This window comes from Ochotona princeps, chromosome 16 (genome assembly GCF_030435755.1).
Source record: "Ochotona princeps isolate mOchPri1 chromosome 16, mOchPri1.hap1, whole genome shotgun sequence".
Lineage (NCBI taxonomy): Eukaryota > Metazoa > Chordata > Mammalia > Lagomorpha > Ochotonidae > Ochotona > Ochotona princeps.
In genome coordinates, this window is record NC_080847.1 from 25,223,007 (window position 1) to 25,240,976 (window position 17,970).

General features: G+C 36.6%; 1 protein-coding gene across 11 annotated transcripts in view; it reads right to left on the reverse strand.

The window, feature by feature from the left end:
- Nucleotides 1-17,970, reverse strand: part of CHD9 (chromodomain helicase DNA binding protein 9) — a 230,587-nt gene that overhangs the window by 67,674 nt on the left and 144,943 nt on the right. For all 11 annotated transcript variants that reach the window (XM_058674690.1, XM_058674693.1, XM_058674689.1 and 8 more), the window contains 7 exons: nt 16,392-16,538; nt 15,644-15,712; nt 15,504-15,559; nt 14,653-14,770; nt 12,050-12,136; nt 11,683-11,820; nt 3,049-3,170 (listed from right to left, as the gene is read on the reverse strand). In XM_058674690.1, the coding sequence (XP_058530673.1) occupies nt 3,049-3,170; nt 11,683-11,820; nt 12,050-12,136; nt 14,653-14,770; nt 15,504-15,559; nt 15,644-15,712; nt 16,392-16,538 (737 nt within the window). The remainder of the gene's footprint in view (nt 1-3,048; nt 3,171-11,682; nt 11,821-12,049; nt 12,137-14,652; nt 14,771-15,503; nt 15,560-15,643; nt 15,713-16,391; nt 16,539-17,970) is intronic.

The window sequence follows — 17,970 nt, forward strand, 5'->3', positions numbered from 1 at the left end:
AAATCCAAGACTAAGGCAAAGTAAGCACATTATTCAGGAAACATTAAATAGCTACTAGTACCTCAGGACAGCAGGCTAAGGTAGGGTACAAAAGAAACACAACATGTTCTTTGTCTTCTAGGAGCATGTATCTTGTAGAAAAGCAGACATGCAAACAAACTAGCTTTTACCAATGTGCTATCACAGAAGCACAAACTCAGCACTGATTTTCAGATATGGATGCGGAATAGAAGAGCTTCCAAAACCTGAAGAAAGAACAGGCACCCTGGTCCCTCCTCTGCACATTCAAATCCAACATGTTTAAAGTAGAACCAAAATCAGCTGTAGTTTTAAAAAAACAAGCTCCACAGATGACATGGGGGACAGTTAACATACTAGTATAAATTCTATGGGGACTCAGAAAAGGATGTGTAGATTCTGGCAATAACACATGAGAAAAAAACCTCCTTGAGCAAGCAGCATTTTGCAAAAAGTAGGAAAAACAGAAGTATAAAGAATTTGATCAACTGCAGGACCCAAAAGATGTTTAGTGTAATTTTTCCAGGAGGATAAAGAGAGAAGAGGGCCATAAACATCATTCTGTTCTATAATGGGAGCCACTGAAAATCTTAAATGAAAGCCAGTGAGATTAAGTTTGTTTTAAAGTTTATTCTGGTGATACCTTGGATATTAGAAGCTAATTAAGTATAAAATGGCAGATTAATTGAGACAGTACTGTAAATGTTGCAAGGAAGAAAGTATGGGCAAATGAATTAAAGAAAGAGATTAAGACAGATTCACATTAAGTGCAAGTTACAAATACCTAGTCACCAACTATATGTATAGGGTAACAGACAGATTTCAGTTTGTGTGACTAGACCAGGATGGAAAATACAGAAGAAAAACAAGAACGATACTGAGGAAATTGGAGGAAATTGGAAATTATAAGGTTAATTTTGAATCTATTATATGTATAAAGATTCATTGAATTGACATTCAGACATTAACAGGCAAATCTATCCACTTGTCTAGCTGTCTATATATTAGAGTTTAATGATTTAAGATAAAAATGAGACTATTAGAATATTAACGCATGCATGAGACTAGAGCTATTAGTATAGAGTATGTCTTTGGGAAAGCTAACATACAATATGAAACAGAGCTGAAGACAGAACATGCAAAAAGAAAAAAAGTAACACCTAAATGTAAACAGAGGAATAATCAGAGACTCGTTAGAAGGAATAACCACAAAGACACTGAAGAGCCAGGAGACAGCTTCCATGTGGAATCTGAGAATTAGGACACAGGATAAATTGAAAGGAGGAAAGCATAGCTATGTCGATCCAATGCAACAGAGAGAGAAATTAGGACTAAAAACATTCTGCTTATCCTGTTTCAGAGGATTCAGAAACAGAAAGACACCTGGAGATGAGAAACAAGGATAGCTGGAATGAAGATATTCTACCTGGAAATCTGCTAAAGAAGATAGAAGCTGGCATGAGGTAGTTCCAAGAAAAAACACGGCCAAGATACATACTTTTGTTTTCTATTATTTAAAAAAACAGGCTAAACCCAAGTCTGCTGGTAGAAGGAAGAGATGGCAACAGTTTCCAAGCGTGGCTTGAGGATGTAAAAGAGAAGGTGGTAAGTGATTGAGATGGGGTTCAAGACTGAATGAGATGGCATGTCAAGGATTAACAGCGGGCAGGCATCATTAGTGCTGGGACATGGAGAAGGATCTTTTAAAATCTGTAATATTACAAGGAAGAGTTTATGGATGGAAATATATTTGTAGGCTTGAACTGAGGGTAGGCATTACTGCTGAATGTGAAAACTACTGGCCCTAAGTTCTCTAAAGTCATATCCAGAGAGTGAAGAGTAGGGTTGTGATAGAGAACATGAAGAAAATGATGGACATTTAAAACAGGCAATATGTGAAACAGGAAGGTGTTCTACTGAGGGAAGAAAAGTTAAAATCATGCTTTGTTAAGTATTTTATCTGGATGGTTCTCTTGGGAAAAATGATGATTAATATTCCGAAAATACAAACTAGGTGAAAGAGTAGCATATAGCATAATAGACACTTTTCATTCTGAGTTGTATGACATACCAATAAAAATTCAAAGAATCTTGTGAGAAGAAAAATCACAGAAAAATAGTTTGATGAAAGTGTCATGAAAACATGCTATTATTACTGAGACTAGTACCTTTACTTTTCCTTTTATATAAACTATTACATTCTTTCTTTATCATGGCACCAGATATTTTGAAGATTTACTTAATCTTCCCTCTACTGGTACTCCCCAAATGGCTGCAATGGCTGACTTTGGCAAAGCCGAATTCAGAAGCCTTGAAAGTCACGCAGGAAACAGGAACCAAATACATGGACCATCTTCCCCAGCTCTCCCAGAGACAGCAGCGAGGAACTGGATTGGAAGTATAGCAGCTAGGACATGAACTGGCACCCAAAAGGGATGCTCGCATTACAAATGAAGGTTTAATTTGCCATGGTTAGACCTATAGGATCATTTTTCACTTCTTTTGCAATTATCTTTTTATCTCAAAAAAGAATGTGAGATACATTCTACAAAGCATTTTCAACAACTCAAAACATGACAATGAGGTAATTCATCATTTGGCTCTTATATTTCATTTTCTGTTTCTTACTAATTACTTACAACTTATTTTTTTTGAAGGTAGTTAATCACAGAGATTTATCTCTAATTTCTGTAAGTGTAATTTGCTCATGATTCACTAACCAGTACAAACTAATAAACCAAAAAAAAAAATTCTGCAACAAAGTGTATGCTTTAGGTAGGAAAGGTATTTCAATATAATTATTTTTATCAAATAATAGATTTTTCCTATTTTGATTTAAAGAAATTAACTCTATTCAAAACTCTAAAGTAATTTACACAAACCCAAAGAAATCTCAGGTTAAACAGTAAAAATGTCATGATAATAACAATATGATAATATTACTACTTACTTTACTTAACATATTTTGGTGCGCATAAAAGACAAAAACAGCTAACACACTAAAACCTCTTTTTTTAATGTACAACATACCTATTATACCAATTGAACAGGAGCCAGTTGAGTCCTTCTAGCTGATATTCCCTGAGTTGATTGCCATTTTTGTAGTCCCTGGATTGATCTATTTTCTTCCAAATATTAGATGGAGGACGATCCTTTGTGGAACAAAACAAAAACATGAATGACAGATAGCAGATGCTCATGTTGTCCACAGATCTTACTACTCATGACACAAAACCAAAGCTTAACATACACTTAAAAGCATAACTGTGTAAGGTGCTGTGATAAAATTTTATCCAGCATTTAAATACCAAATTAATTCTATATAAACTCTCTCAGAAAACTGAAGAGGAAGACATCCTTCCAACAACATTCTATAGAGCCTGGAAATCAAAATCAAACATTACTGAAATATCCAACAATAAGAACCAGATTGGGTTGAAGAAGAGTCAGGAAACACCACTGTTCCTGCTAGGACAGGAGGTGAACTGAATAGGGCTGGCTCATGGACCCACTGGTATGCGCGAAACCTGGCACTGGGAGAGTTTCTGATGGAGGAGCCTGGGCAACTCCCCTGGCAGGACACAGTCCCTGCAGGTAAGCGCAAGAAGCACAATAGGAAACAGCCCAGAACAGGCTATGGAAATTATGCCACTGGTACACACATGGCATGGGTTGGGGGCAGACCAGGCTGAACCTGTTCACATCACCCGCTGGTGAGTCAGAGCACCAGAACAGAGTGTGGGTCGAGCCAGGTTCGGTTGCGACACATACTAGCACACAATAAGGAATGCCAAGGTGAGATGAGCCGTACCAGATGTGGTTGCAGCACCCAAACAGCACATGTGATAATCAGAGGGAGGAGGCAAAGCTGACAGGGGAATGCGGGCTCCCCTGCTGGACAACTACTTCCATTGGAAAGCGTGAGTCGGGATGGGGGCAGATCAGACTAGGCAGGGCTGTTAACACCTGTGGGCCTCATGTGGGCTAGATAAGGGAAGGGCCACGGTGGGCTGACTGTTCTGACTGGTGCAAGCAAAAACTAGAGTGGGTGAGGGTTAGTTGGGCTAGCCACAGTACTAGCTGGCAGAGGCTGGCACTTCGAGCTAATTCTGTCAAGTCAAATGCCAGAACTGCCTGGAGAGTGCATAATCTGGGAGTGAGTGTGGCCTAGAAGGGAAATAGTGGGCACCTCCCTCGGGGCTACCACTCATTGGACAGCACGAACACCAGGACAGGGGCAGGGGTTGCTGTACAGAAGCGCACCTGCCAGTAGGTGTGTGGGCTGGATAGTAGGTTGGTTGGGTTGAGCTGGGCTTCAATGTCCATCGACACGTGTGAGAGCTAAACAGGATGTGGGACAGACCTGACAAGCCTGCAGTGCGTACTGGCAAGCATGGGAACCAGGGTAGGGGGCAGAACTGGTAGGGGTTATGGGGAGTCGCCCCAACCAGGCTGCAGCCCCAACCGGTTTGCGTGAGGACCAAGTATGAAGTGGGCAGGATCGAACTGGACTACAACATCCATTGGTTCACGAGGAACACAGGGCTGGAAACAGAACGAACCCAGCAATCCCAACGACTAGCATGAGCATAAGCTGATTGGTGTGACAGACGGTGTCAGACTCTGTACTAGCAAACTCGCGCAAGCATCAGGCCTGGGATCATCTCAGATGAAGTTTCTTTGGCGATCCCTCCAACTGAACTGCTGATCTTAGAACCCCAACCATGAAGAGACTGTCAGCCAGTGGATTCTGAATAGGATTCATGGCGATTGGAACTGAGAAATTGGCAGCAATCCAGAACTGATGAACTATCAAAACTGTATGAGCAGGACCCTCAGAGCGCGCCTCCCGTTGGGGATCTGGGATGGGTGGGAGGTTGGGTGGGGCTTTTCCCTTTGTTTTTTTCCCTGACCCCAGATACAGGGTAAAATGATATTGATGTGGAAACAATGGTATTACCCACTTTCACCCTGTAGCCCTTGACACTTTGTTCCCTAATCAACTAAGTAAGATTATTAAAAAATAATTAAAAAAAAAAAACAAAATCAAGCATTACATGAAAAAGAAAATAATATATGCCAATAACCCTCATAAACACAGATGGAAATAGGGTTAATAATTTTTCACCACTAGAATCTAATAACACATGAAAAGCAGCCAAAATGCCCATCAGTGGAAGACTGGCTAAGAAAGCTATGATTCATCTACTCCATGGAATACTACTCAGCTATTAAAAAAAATGAAATGCAATTCTTTGTGGACAAATGGGCCCGACTGGAATCCATCATGCTAAGAGAAATGAACCAATCCCAAAAGGTTAAATACCACATGTTTGCCTTAATCTGAGATGAAAAGAGAACAACTTGGAAAATAGTACCTGTATATTGTAATATTAGTGCAATCTAACAACCTGTATCCAATGCAATAAGATAAGGCGATATAATCTATAAACCAACAATTAATGTCAGAATACTTAAGATCTACATCGAAAATCTGTAAAACCTACTATACCCTCAATACGCTATGTTAACCTGTAAGGGGGGGGAGTGCAGGGAAATCTTTCAGGACCATAAAAAGAGTGAGAAAAAAGTACAATATAGCCTATCAAGATCAAATCTGGTAATTCGTAGATAACAGACTCAAAGCGGCACTAAACAACACTAAAACTACTATACCAATGCATGAGGGGGGAATCGGGTGCGATCCTGACAACCTCTTAACAGGAGGTCATGTGCGTGGAGCAGGGGAGCACTCCAGAGTGGAACAGGTGGTAAGGAGGAAGCTTGGATCCCAACCATGAAGACTCCCAGACCTTCACCACAAACTATTAATACGAGCAACAAGGACTATATCCCAACTGCCAAGGAGGCCACAGGGAATTGGATGCCCTCGGAGGCCGAGTACTCTGAGGTCACCCACCCCCAACCGGAGCTTCCACAGGGGATGGAAGAAGTCCAAACACTATCGTGCAGAAACCAACGTCATCGGAAAGACAACCAGAAGCCCTGAGTGGTCTGCAGAAACAGAAGAACAATAAACGTCCTTCGGGACCAGGGAGGAGAGCTTTCTCTGGTCCGAGCCTGGCTCCACCTCTGGACCCCCCTCCCTCGCAATGACCATCGGGATCGCTTCGAAAACCCCTCACAGCAAACAAACAATCATACAAACTAAAAAAAAAAAAAAAAAAAAAAAAAACCTAAAATAAATAAACAACAGAAAGTAGAACTTGAAATCTGACAGGAAAGAGCTGGCATGGATTGGCTCATGCCTCGCTGGGTGGGTCACAAAGATTAGTTTTACTCCTCACCATGGTGTTGAGGATTTTCCTGCACACCGCCCCCCCCCCCCAAAAAAAAATGTTCTGCACCTAAAATGTTGACATATATCTTGTTAGAGTTACAAGCCAGTCTGGATTATCCTAAAATCTGCCAAGATCAGCAAAATTTTACTTCAACACAACAACTGGCTAAATACTAAGATGAAATGGACACGAAACAGCTGAATGGTGTCTTATGGCCATTTTAAGGTATAGAGCAGCCGGTCCTGTATATGAACTAAATTGAAATGTCAATGAGCTAATCATAGGTTGTGGCTAGGACTTGTTTTCCTTTTTTTTTTTTTTTTTTTTTTAATTTATTTTTTTTCTTTTTAATACACTGGTTACTCAAAACCATGTCAACTCCATAACATTGCAAATTGCTGTTGATGTTATATTGGGACTCTTAATTGACTGTGATGATATTCTGCCAGCTCAAACTTCAGACCAGAAAAGGTCTCCCCAAGAAACTGTTCAACCAATCTGGACAATAAGTAGCTGGACTCTATGCTTGGTATATGTTTGCAATGAAAGAATCTTGATTGAATTTGAACTGTAATACTGCATCAAGGTGGAGGAATCCACCGGGGGGAGGGGAGGGGGAGGGAGGGGGGGATACCCAGAGCCTATGAAACTGTCACATAATGCAAAATAATTAACAATAAAAAAAAAAAAAAAGAAGAAAAAAAAAAACACATGAAAAAGGCAATAAATTATGGCCAGAGTTTTAAAATCAGGAATTAAAGGCAGTTTCAAATTGAAAATTAATCACTGCTAATCAACAGCTTTTTAAAAAAGTGAAACAATGATATAGATACAGAAAAGGTATCTGAAAAATTCAACAGCTACTTTCATTTGTATTGGATTTTGAATATAACCGAACCGTTTTCAACCTTTGAAGAGAATATATGAGAAATAGCCAAAGCTAACACCATACTTAAAGGCAAAAGACTGAACGCTTTCCCTCTAAGTTCAGGAATAAGGCTAGTATGACTCTAACCATTCTTATTCAACATTGTACTACAGACTCTGAAAAATACAGTCAGTGAAAACAAGGAAATAAAGGCCAACAACAGCAGAAAGAACTGAAACCAACTGTATTAATAAAAACGGGATTTGTGAAAGGAGAAAAATGTTGTGAGGTGAACCTCTGGCACAGAGGCTAAGGAGCTATTGAGATACCTGCATTGCAAATCAAACTCTCTAGCTTCCAGTCCCAGCTTTGCATTTAATTTTCTTCCAATGCACAGCTCAATAGGCAGAGGCAATGGTTCAGGGGTGTGAGCTCCTGCCACTCAAGTGGGAGACGCAGAGGAGCTCTGGGCTGTTGGCTTCACCATGTCCCACCTAATCAGTTGTGAGTATTTGTGGAGTGAAACAGTGAATAATCATCTTTCTGTGTCTTTCTGCCTTCCAAGCAACAAACAACCGCCCCCTCTCCGCCCGCCCCAAACCAACAGAAAATCCTGCAGAATCTACAAAAAGGGAAAATTAAGTACTGGTTTTAACAAGGGTATGTAATACAAACTGATGACAACATCTAAAATATGAAATATCTAGAAATAAACTTGAGAAAATTTGAGAAGACAAGGAAATTAGAAATCATAAGACACTACAGAGGGAAATCAAAGAGTTAGTTAGGACTTGCATTGTAGTGCAGCATGGCCATGAACTGCGATAGTGACATACCACATGAGTGCTGGCCTATCCATCTCCCTTCCAGCTCCTTGCTCATGTGTCTGGGAAAACAGCCGAAGATGGCCCTAGTTAGCGCCCTAACAACTGCATGAGAGATCCGGATGAAGCTCCTGACTGCTGGCTTGGTACTGGCTCAACCTTGGATATTACCACAGGCACAAGGAAATCCCAGGATAGAAGAGATTTCCATTCCTGCATCCCTATTTCTTTATGTAGCTCTGCATTTAAAATAAATAAGTAAATCTTAAAAAAAAAGGACCTAAAAAAGGAGAAATAAATCATATTCATGGACTGTAGTATTCAATACGGCTAAGTTATTATTAATTTTCTCCAAACTGAGCAATAGACTCATCATAACCCTACCAAAATCCCAGCAAGGTTTTTGTGGAAATTGATGAGCAGATTCTAACAGCGTATGAAAATGCAAAGAACCACAAACAGCAAAAACAAACTCAGACTGTTAAGAGCTGCACCATGAAAACTATGAAATTGATGTGAAGAGAAGAAAGACTGATGAGAAAAGAGCAGATGGTTCAGAAATATACCCACAGACACTTAGTCAATTATTCATGAGGTTGCAAATGCACTTCAATGCACAAAAACACTTTTAACTTTACTGAACTTTTTAAAGAACATATACAAATGGTAAACACAGATTTGAAAAGATGCTCAACATTATTAGTCATTAGCAAAATGCAAATTAAAACCAGTGTCACATTATTACAAATTTATAAGAGTTATTAATATTAAAAAGTGTTCAGAAGACTGGGAAGGAACAGACCTTGCATACAATGATGGTAAGAATGTATGGTGTGACCAACTGGAAAAGTTTGGCAATCTTAAAATTGAACATACTCCTAATATGTGATCCAGCCATTCTACTCATAGGCATTTACTCAACAGAAATAAAAGCACATGTCTATACGACACAGTAGTTTCGTTTCTAACAGACAACACAAAATTCATCAATAAATGAATGGATAAACAAAATGAAGCGTACATTATTCCATAGAAAAAGGGAATGAGCTACTTTTACCTGCAAAACGAATCACAAAATAAGTATACTATGAAAGAATACAAAGAGTATGTGTCATACAAATCACAGAAAATTAAAAATAGTTTATATGTACAAACTGAAGACATAGTTTCCAAGGAATAGAGAATGGAGTAGAAAGAATGAAGACATGGGAGAGAAAGATTACAAAGCCACAGGAGAAAATGTCTAGGAATGATTTTGTAATTCTCTTAATTACGGCAATGGCTTCATGTCAGATTCATCAAATTGGACACCTTGTATATACTCAGTCTATTGGATGCCATTATAATAAAGCTATTTTTAAAAGGAGGAATGGGTGGTTGCTGATATACTACAGAATGGTACATCACTTCCTGCGACAATGCCAACATCCCAAATGAGTGCTGGTAAGTCTCAACTGCTCCAATTCCGATTAAGCTGCACCTGGGAAACCAGGGGAGACGTTCTAAGTACTTGGTTCACTCTCACCCATGTGGGAGACCTGGATGGAATTCTGGGCTCCTGGTTCAGGCTGAACAACCTCGGGCAGCCATTTATGAAATGAACAAGAATTAAGATCTCTTAATCTTTCTGTCTCTCCCTTTTCCTATTACTATGCCTTTCAAACAATTAAATAAATTTTAAAAAATGAATGAGTACTGTATCTTTCCACTTATCTTTTAAATCTATCACATATTACTTTTGTGCATACTACTATGAAGATACTTAAAAAACCACATAGAAAAGTTGATTAAATATTTTGATGTAAAGTCCAAGAACAGTTTGTTCATCATATATACTATAGCTTTCAGAAACTTTCTCATGCATCTGGATCCCTTTGTATCAAAACATTTTTTAAATTCCATTTTCTATAAACCATTTGAAGTTTTCTCATACTTTGGATATTCATAGTATAAAGCATTTCTTCCAAAAGAAGTCCAGAAGCAGAACAATATTGTAGGTAAAAAAAAAAGTTACATATACATACAGTTACACTTAAGTATCATTTTTTCACTTTATTAAGAAATGCATTTATTCTGTGTAGTCAAGATAACCATTCTAGAAACTACTAAAATTGTGAAGAAAAACCATCTTAGCTTCAAGTAGTAGGGTCCAGGTTTTAGTAGGAAAAGATCAGTCATGTTGGCTGAGTCCCATTATGAACAAATTACTTCTGTATTTAAGGTATTTCTAATTTTTGAAAGGTTCGAAAAAGGATTCTGATGTGTACTTCTGATACAGAACCACTAATCTCAAGAAAAAAAAATTACTAAATGAGGCTTAAGAATGGGTTATCATTAAAATACAGTCCATACCTGCAAAACAAAATTGTTGTCTTTACACAGCATCTACAGACCCCCAGGCCCACCTTCCACATTCCCAAACCTGTTGACCTATTTTCTATTACATAGAAAAACATTCAGAAGGCAAAAGGAGTAGAAGAACTTTTTGGTTTTAGCCTATGAGGATTATTATGTAAGAGAGTAAGACCAGAAAATAATGTTAAGAAGATTTTTAAAAATGGTTATTAAAATAATTAAATATTAAATATTAAATTCATTTTCCCTCTTATTTCATACATCTGCATTCATCATGAGCCCTCCTCATTCGGATGCTAACCCAAAAATAAATTACTTCTGTTCACTGTAAACACCCTCCTCGATGAGAAAAAAAGCTTTTACAACCAAATCACATTGTCAGATGACAGGACACTAAATTCCTTTGGTTGACTCCTCAAACACAATTTGTGGAGCAATAATCCTATGGTTGAAAGAAATCAATGTAAAACATTTTACAGTTATTAGAGATGACACAACTTGCAATGACATTCTAAAAATACATTATTTCTGACCTAGAAAATCAATAACCTACTCAAGAATAATTTGTGTGGCAGAAAATATATATATAACCAAAAAAAGTACTGACTTAACCAAACAGGTCTTTAAAACTATCTATAGAAAAATTACTTCTTTTGAAAGCTAGTATGGATATAAACTATATAGTTGTTGGAGAAATAACTTGTTAACAGAAATGAATAAAGATATGTATAATACAGAATTTTTTTTTTAGTTTGAGAAGTATGATTTACTTATGAAAGAAAGAGAGAGCTCCTGTCTTAGTGAAAGGAGTGGGCTCCAAGGTAGGAAAGACCCCAGATCTCCTGCCATACCAGCAGAAGGAAAGGGAAAAAAAAGATATATGTATAATTCAGATTTTCTTGTGACTAGAGAATTGCTAACTATTGGCTAAAAGCCAAACTGGTTTTATATAAATGATCTGAGATAAAGGGTAGTAGGAAGCTTAAAAGATCAGAGAGAAAGTAGAACTGTTAATATGATAAGCTTTCTGTAGAGAGATGCCTATGAATACTTTCAATGTACAAATGCTCTGACCAAGTAATTATATTTCCACAATTTATGTTACAGAAATTTGTCCAAGGGCTTAATGTTCAATGTAGCCTTGTTTGTAATAATAAAAGAAGCTCAACCATTCACTACTGGAAGAAATGTAAAATTAATATACATTCCATATTATGTAATAATCAAATACATCAAATGCTAAACGAAAAAGTCAAAGTTGACATTAAATCTGCTAATTAAAGTAGTGTTAATATGCTATGAAGGTAGCACTTACCAAATGTCTTGTGTCAGGCCTTGAAGCTTGCAATTGTTCAAACTCCTCTATTTTTGCAAGATCTACATCCTCCTTCAGTTCCCAAGTACTATCCTCATACGGCAATGAGCACCACTTCACTAAGTAGTAAATAACAGGCTGTAAAAAAAAATGTTTCATTTTATTGTTTTGAAATACAGAACAGTTAGAACTAGCTTAAATGGGGAAGGCAGAAATGGTTGAAATATACTAACCCAACCTATATCAAAGAACAAAAAAGAATTTACATATGTGATTTTAACTTTTACATTTTGAAAAGCACTAAATTTGGATATTTGGCAAGTTTTAGGTACTTATTATTTTAAAAAAATCTTTATCAAATACCTACCTCACCAGTATCTTTATCTTCACAAAAGGAGACTTCCAATACTCTGTCTACTTCAACATAGTCTGGGTTAAATGGTTCTTCCTCCATCTAAAATTTAAAAATAACATAAGTGATATCTGACAAAGAAGTAGAAAGAGACACAGATACTTTTCCTAGCTTTTTCTACTGTAGAACAAATATACTAGCTTGATTTCAATAAATTTTCCTGTTGAAATCATTCTGGCTTAACTTTGAAAAGAAATTTAAGGTATTATGGTTTACCACACTATAAATAATAAAATCAACCAAAGAGCATCATAAAATAAGATACTCAAGACAACGAACTCATTGCAAATAATGTTCATCAGGAATTTCCTAATGTAGGGCCAATGCGGTACAGCCAGTTCTCTAGTTGCCAAGTGTCAGGATCCCATACAGGCAGCAGTTTATGTCACAGCTCCTCCATTTCCCATCCAACTCCTTACCTATAGAGAGAGTTCCCTAAAGTTCCCTCCCAGGCTATGGCCTGGGAAAGCAGTCGAGGACGGCCCAAAGCCTTGGGACTCTGAAGGATGGGACACCTGGAGGAAGCTCTTGGCTCCTAGCACTGTGGCCATTTGGGGAGTGAACCAGAAAATAGAAGAGCTCGTTCTACCCATCTAAATGGATAGCTTGTTCTATGTTTGTATGTATGTATGTATGTATGTATGTATGTATCTATCCATCCATCCATCTTCTCTCTGTGGACCGGCCTTTCCAATATAAACAAATATAATAAATAAATAAATAAAATTTCTAAATGTGCCCACTATACCTTTAATTTGTTACTTTACTCATGTTATAGGGACTGAAAACCAACAGGCTCAGTCCTCAACTTCATAGAGTTCTATTCATCTTTACCTGATGGTGTTGGGCTCCAGACGCTAAACATATAGCTGAGCTACTGCAAACTCAACTGTACTCACAGTACTCTCCAGTTTATCCAGCTGTCAAAATTGACATCCCATATGGGTGTGGATTTATATCCTGGCTGCTCTACGTCTGATCCAGCTCCCTGCTTAAGGATGGAGGATGGCTCAAGTCCCTGGGACCCTGCATCCAAGTGGGAGACCTGGAAGAATCTCCTGGTTCCTAGCTTTGGATCAGCCCAATTTTAGGTGATGCAACCACTTGGAGAGTCAACAAGCAGATGGAAGATCTCGTTTTCTGTAACTGACTTTCAAGTAAAATAAGTAACAAAATACTTTAAAGAAAAGTTACTCAGTAATAAAGGGCGAATAGATACCATGCGCTGCCTGACATTATTCATTTAAAGGTTAAAAGCATTTTTTCCATAGTGTTTTAGAAAATGCACAGCTGAACAGGAAATACTTTATAATTCCAAATCAAGTGATGTTCTACAAAATAAATTATTTGTTCTCTTTAAAAAGTCCATAAATGAAAATCGAGGACTAATTAAATGCAACATATGATGATGGACTTCTTTGGGAGCAAATCAATAAATACAATTTGGCAGTCAAAACACAAATGAAACAATTGTTGAAATATGAATAAGGTTTCTAGACAACAGTACTACATTAATGTTTACTATTATTTATGTATTTATTTATTTTAGTATCTACCTACTGACCTATCTACCTCAAAACCAGTGACAGATTGCAGGAGAGAGGAGATCTTCCATCCTCTCATACTGAAGTGTCAAATGGCAATTAACAGCCAGGGCTGCACCAGGTTGAGGTCAGGAGTCGGGAACTCCATCCAGGTCTCTGACACAGGCCAACAATCATTTGTTGTCTTCACAGGTACATTAATAACAAGCAGTATCAAAAGAGGAACAGCTGGGACTCCAGCTGGCGTTCGGACACAGGATCCTGGGGTGTAAATGTAGGTATACCCCACTGTGCCACAATGCTAGGCTGCTCATCTGCTTATTTATGTGAAGAAAGTATATTTTGAAGAAGTAAATACAGAAACATTTGCAAGTTATTTCCAAGTATTTCAGGAAAAAAAATGAAGAGATGATAGAATGAATGAATATAAACAATACAATAAATAAGGTAAGATATTAGGAAAGATGAGTTGAAATTTATATGAGAACATGTTATACTATTTTTACTCAAAATAAAAAGTAAAAATATTTCAAATTAAAAACATTTTATATGAACCCAAAACTCTAAAAATAAAAACTATTAATATGCTGTTCTCTGTTTTTTAGATCAGGCAAGACCATCCAATTAGTAATTAGTAAGGCCTAGAGAGGTAAATAAATTTTTCGAATTATGTTCTGGATGCAATCATATGCTGGTAGAAAACATGCAATATACCTCATGTACAGAAAAATATTATTTTCTGTATATTTGCTACATTATTACTTCCTTTATTTGGATAACTCCTTGTGACATTAACACACCCAGATTCAACACAATAATTGAAAAATTTGTCTAAGATTCTGAATTATCAGTCTTCCTGTTTCAGGTAGTTTTCATGCCAAAACTGGAAAGACTAAAATACTGTATGCAGACATCTCTATTTCAGTTTCAATATTACTAGTCTAAGGATTAAAATAATATGTAAGTTTCTGGCAATGACTATATTCAACAAACAATAATTTTGCTTTTTCTTACATCTGCAAAAAAATGTGCTCTTTGTGCTTGTCTCAATTTGAATCGTTTGATTTTCTGCTGGATCCTTTTGTCCTTCAAAAGCTGCTGTTCTGTGGCCCACTCACAGTGAAGGTAGGAGCTAAAGTTTACACAAAAGAAATGTGTTAGACTGACATAGAAAACCCTGACTTTTAAGACATACCTATAATCATAATATTTCATGTAAAACATGTTTTACAAACAGAAGCTCTTAACTTTTATTAAATTTCAGTAGACACACAGTTTCCAAAATAAAGCGATTGTCACTTCTGTACCTTAAGGAGACAGTAGTGCAAATGTCTACCATTTGTCATATAAAACAGGCCAGCACACTAATTAACAAGATAACAAGCTGTGATTCCTTTCTTTTTCACTATAATCATTTTGTCATGATATGAAAGCATAAATAAAATTTAATCTAAAAGCTTTTACTGAAGTATACAGAAGAGTTGGAAAATGTACAAAAGGACAGTTAGCTGTTATCTAATAATCAATTTACCTATGCCCAAGAATGAAATTTAAAATGTTTAAGGTCCAATCATCACGTAACGTAGCTTTGAAACAAATGAAATTTTTCACAGAAGAGAATGAAAAATTCAACAGCAATTTATTTTAGTACATTTTATAAAGCTTCCTGATTTTTAATCTTAATATTTCCAGAGGAAAAATACTCAGTTTTAAAAGTTTCAAAAAGTAGTTTGACTTCCCAGTGATTTTAAATTATACTTACGAAGACATAATATGCAGTTAAAATGAAAACATTTGCAAATTTATACTTATTAGACAATTTAAACCTAATAAATTCCCATTATTTTTCCAACTCAAATACTTACTAATTCTTGTATTTTACAAAAAATTCTTCTGTATCAATCATCACTCCAGGAGATATCTAAAAAAATTAAACCAATAATTTTGAGTCTACTATGTATTCTACAGAAGAGAGAAAGTAAAATAAGAGTGTGCCATCACTTACTTCCTTTTTTACAATTCTAGAGGATAGTATTTTGTCTACAATTGCAGCATCTTCCTCGCTGGGGTTTTCCTAAGGGAGGGAGAGAAAAAATATGCTAGAACACATTCTGAAAAGTCGTATTTACTACCTAAATGCTAGAATTCTTAAAGATACACTGAAATTTAGTATTTATTGAGCACACGACCAGGCACTAACGCTAAATACTATAAATACAAAAAAGGAAAACATCAACCACTGCTTTGTACTCTTTATTATCGTATGCTTCACAGTAAACATAAAATGCTTTTCAACACACAAGGTGTAAGTGCAAGCATTTTTCATATATTAGCTAATATAATTAGCATCCTCATTATTATATACCCTATTATTTCATCTGTATAGATTAGGAAATTTAGGTCTAGATGCTGCTAAGGACTTAGCTAACTCAACTAGGAGATGAACAGTTGGGTCACAATGCAGATTGCAGGCTTAAAAATTAAAGAAAATGAAGGTGACACACGTGAGCGAGGTTTCAAAATGTGGCGTGCAGGCAGTTACCTACACAAGACAGGGACGTGCTAACAGACTCAGCTGCAAATGAAGCCAGGAAAACTAGAAAGTCACAGGTTTCTGATTTAACTGTTTCACTAGTAAGATGGAATGCACAGATAAGTTGGTAACAGTTTCAGGAAAAAAAAAAAGGAAAAGATTTTTAAATAATTTACATTGTTTCAAATGTTTTGTAGTCACACTATCTATTATATCTTACCACAAATAACTGTATAGGCTGTTCCCCAGGCAAAGGGGCTGAATTCCTTTTTATTTTCATAGAGCCTTTAACCTCTTCTTTAGATTGTTTTCCTTCTGTATCTTCTGCATATTTTTTCCTTTTAACTTGTCGACTTGATCTTCTTTTCTGTAATAAACAGGGAATAGAATGATTCAACTTACTTTAAAATAACTTAAAATATCTATACTAACGCTTTTCTTAAATCATTCCTAAAGTTTGCAATTTCATACTTAAAACGCTCAAAATTGTGTTCAGCAGCCATATTTACTAATTCTTCTCTAATCTGTACTTTATCACACACAATATTTTCAAGCTTCACTTGTATCATTATTGTCCTTTAAAAATTATAAAGAAAAAAAGATCTCCTTAGATATTTCAGTTTAGACAAAATACTTTGTTAGAAACACTTTTATTTCTGTATTTCTATTACTATGAATTAAAAAACTCTTTTAACAATTTTATATCCAGGAGATATTTTTGCTTAACTGTTAATTCTTACCACTTCTTGCCAGAAAACCAAGAATTATATCAGAGGAATACTATATAATATTGCTGATAACTAACTGAGGGCATAAAGGTAGAAAAAGAAATATCTGACAAAATATATGAAACTGTATTTATAGAATAAAAAGTCATAAAAGCACAAAATGTGTTAAGATACACAATAACATTATATCTACAAAATAATTTAACTCTATCTACTTTCCTTAAAAATAAAGGACATCAACATAATAAAACAGAAACAAGCCTTTTAAAATGTAATATAAGAAACATGATTTTTAAACATGGTTTTACTTACCTTCCTAACTATTTAACATTTCAACATGTGTTTCAAAAGCTTTTAATTCCAAGCAGAATTTTAAAAAACACAAATACCCTAAAAATCTATTTTATGATGCTCCCACAATATTTTTTAAAATATTTATTTATTTTTTTATCGCAAAGTCATGTATAGAGAGGAGTGACAGAGAGGAAGATCTTGAGTCCGACGATTCACTCCCCAAGTGGCCACAACGACCAGAGCTGAGCCAATCCGAAGCCAAGAGCCAGGAGCCTCCTCCGGGTCTCCCACGTGGGTATAGGGTCCCAAGGCTTTGGGCCATCCTTGACTGCTTTCCCAGGCCACAGGCAGGGAGCTGGACGGGAAGCAGGGCTGCCAGAATCAGAACTGGCGCCCATATAGGATCTTGCAGCATGTAAAGCGAGGACTTCAGCCGCTAGGTTACCGTGCCTGGCCAGTTCCCACAATTTCTAGTTGGATCGAAAATTTCAAAGGACCTGAGTTCTTATTTAGTTTCCCTAAAACCACAAGTCAAGTGCTATCTTGTTTAAAATTTGGCAAATATAGCCCTTCTTCTTTGTTCTATCCCGGGTTTTTTTTCCTTATAAATTTAGTTATTTCCACGACAGTATCCAGGAATAGTACCGACAAAATCATATGTTCGTTTGATTTCTGACAGTGTCTTCTATTCCGCAGGTCTTTCATTACTTCCACAGCTATGAGGAAAGTGGTTGCAGTGCAGCAGAGTGGTAACAAACTATTACTTCTATCCTTAAG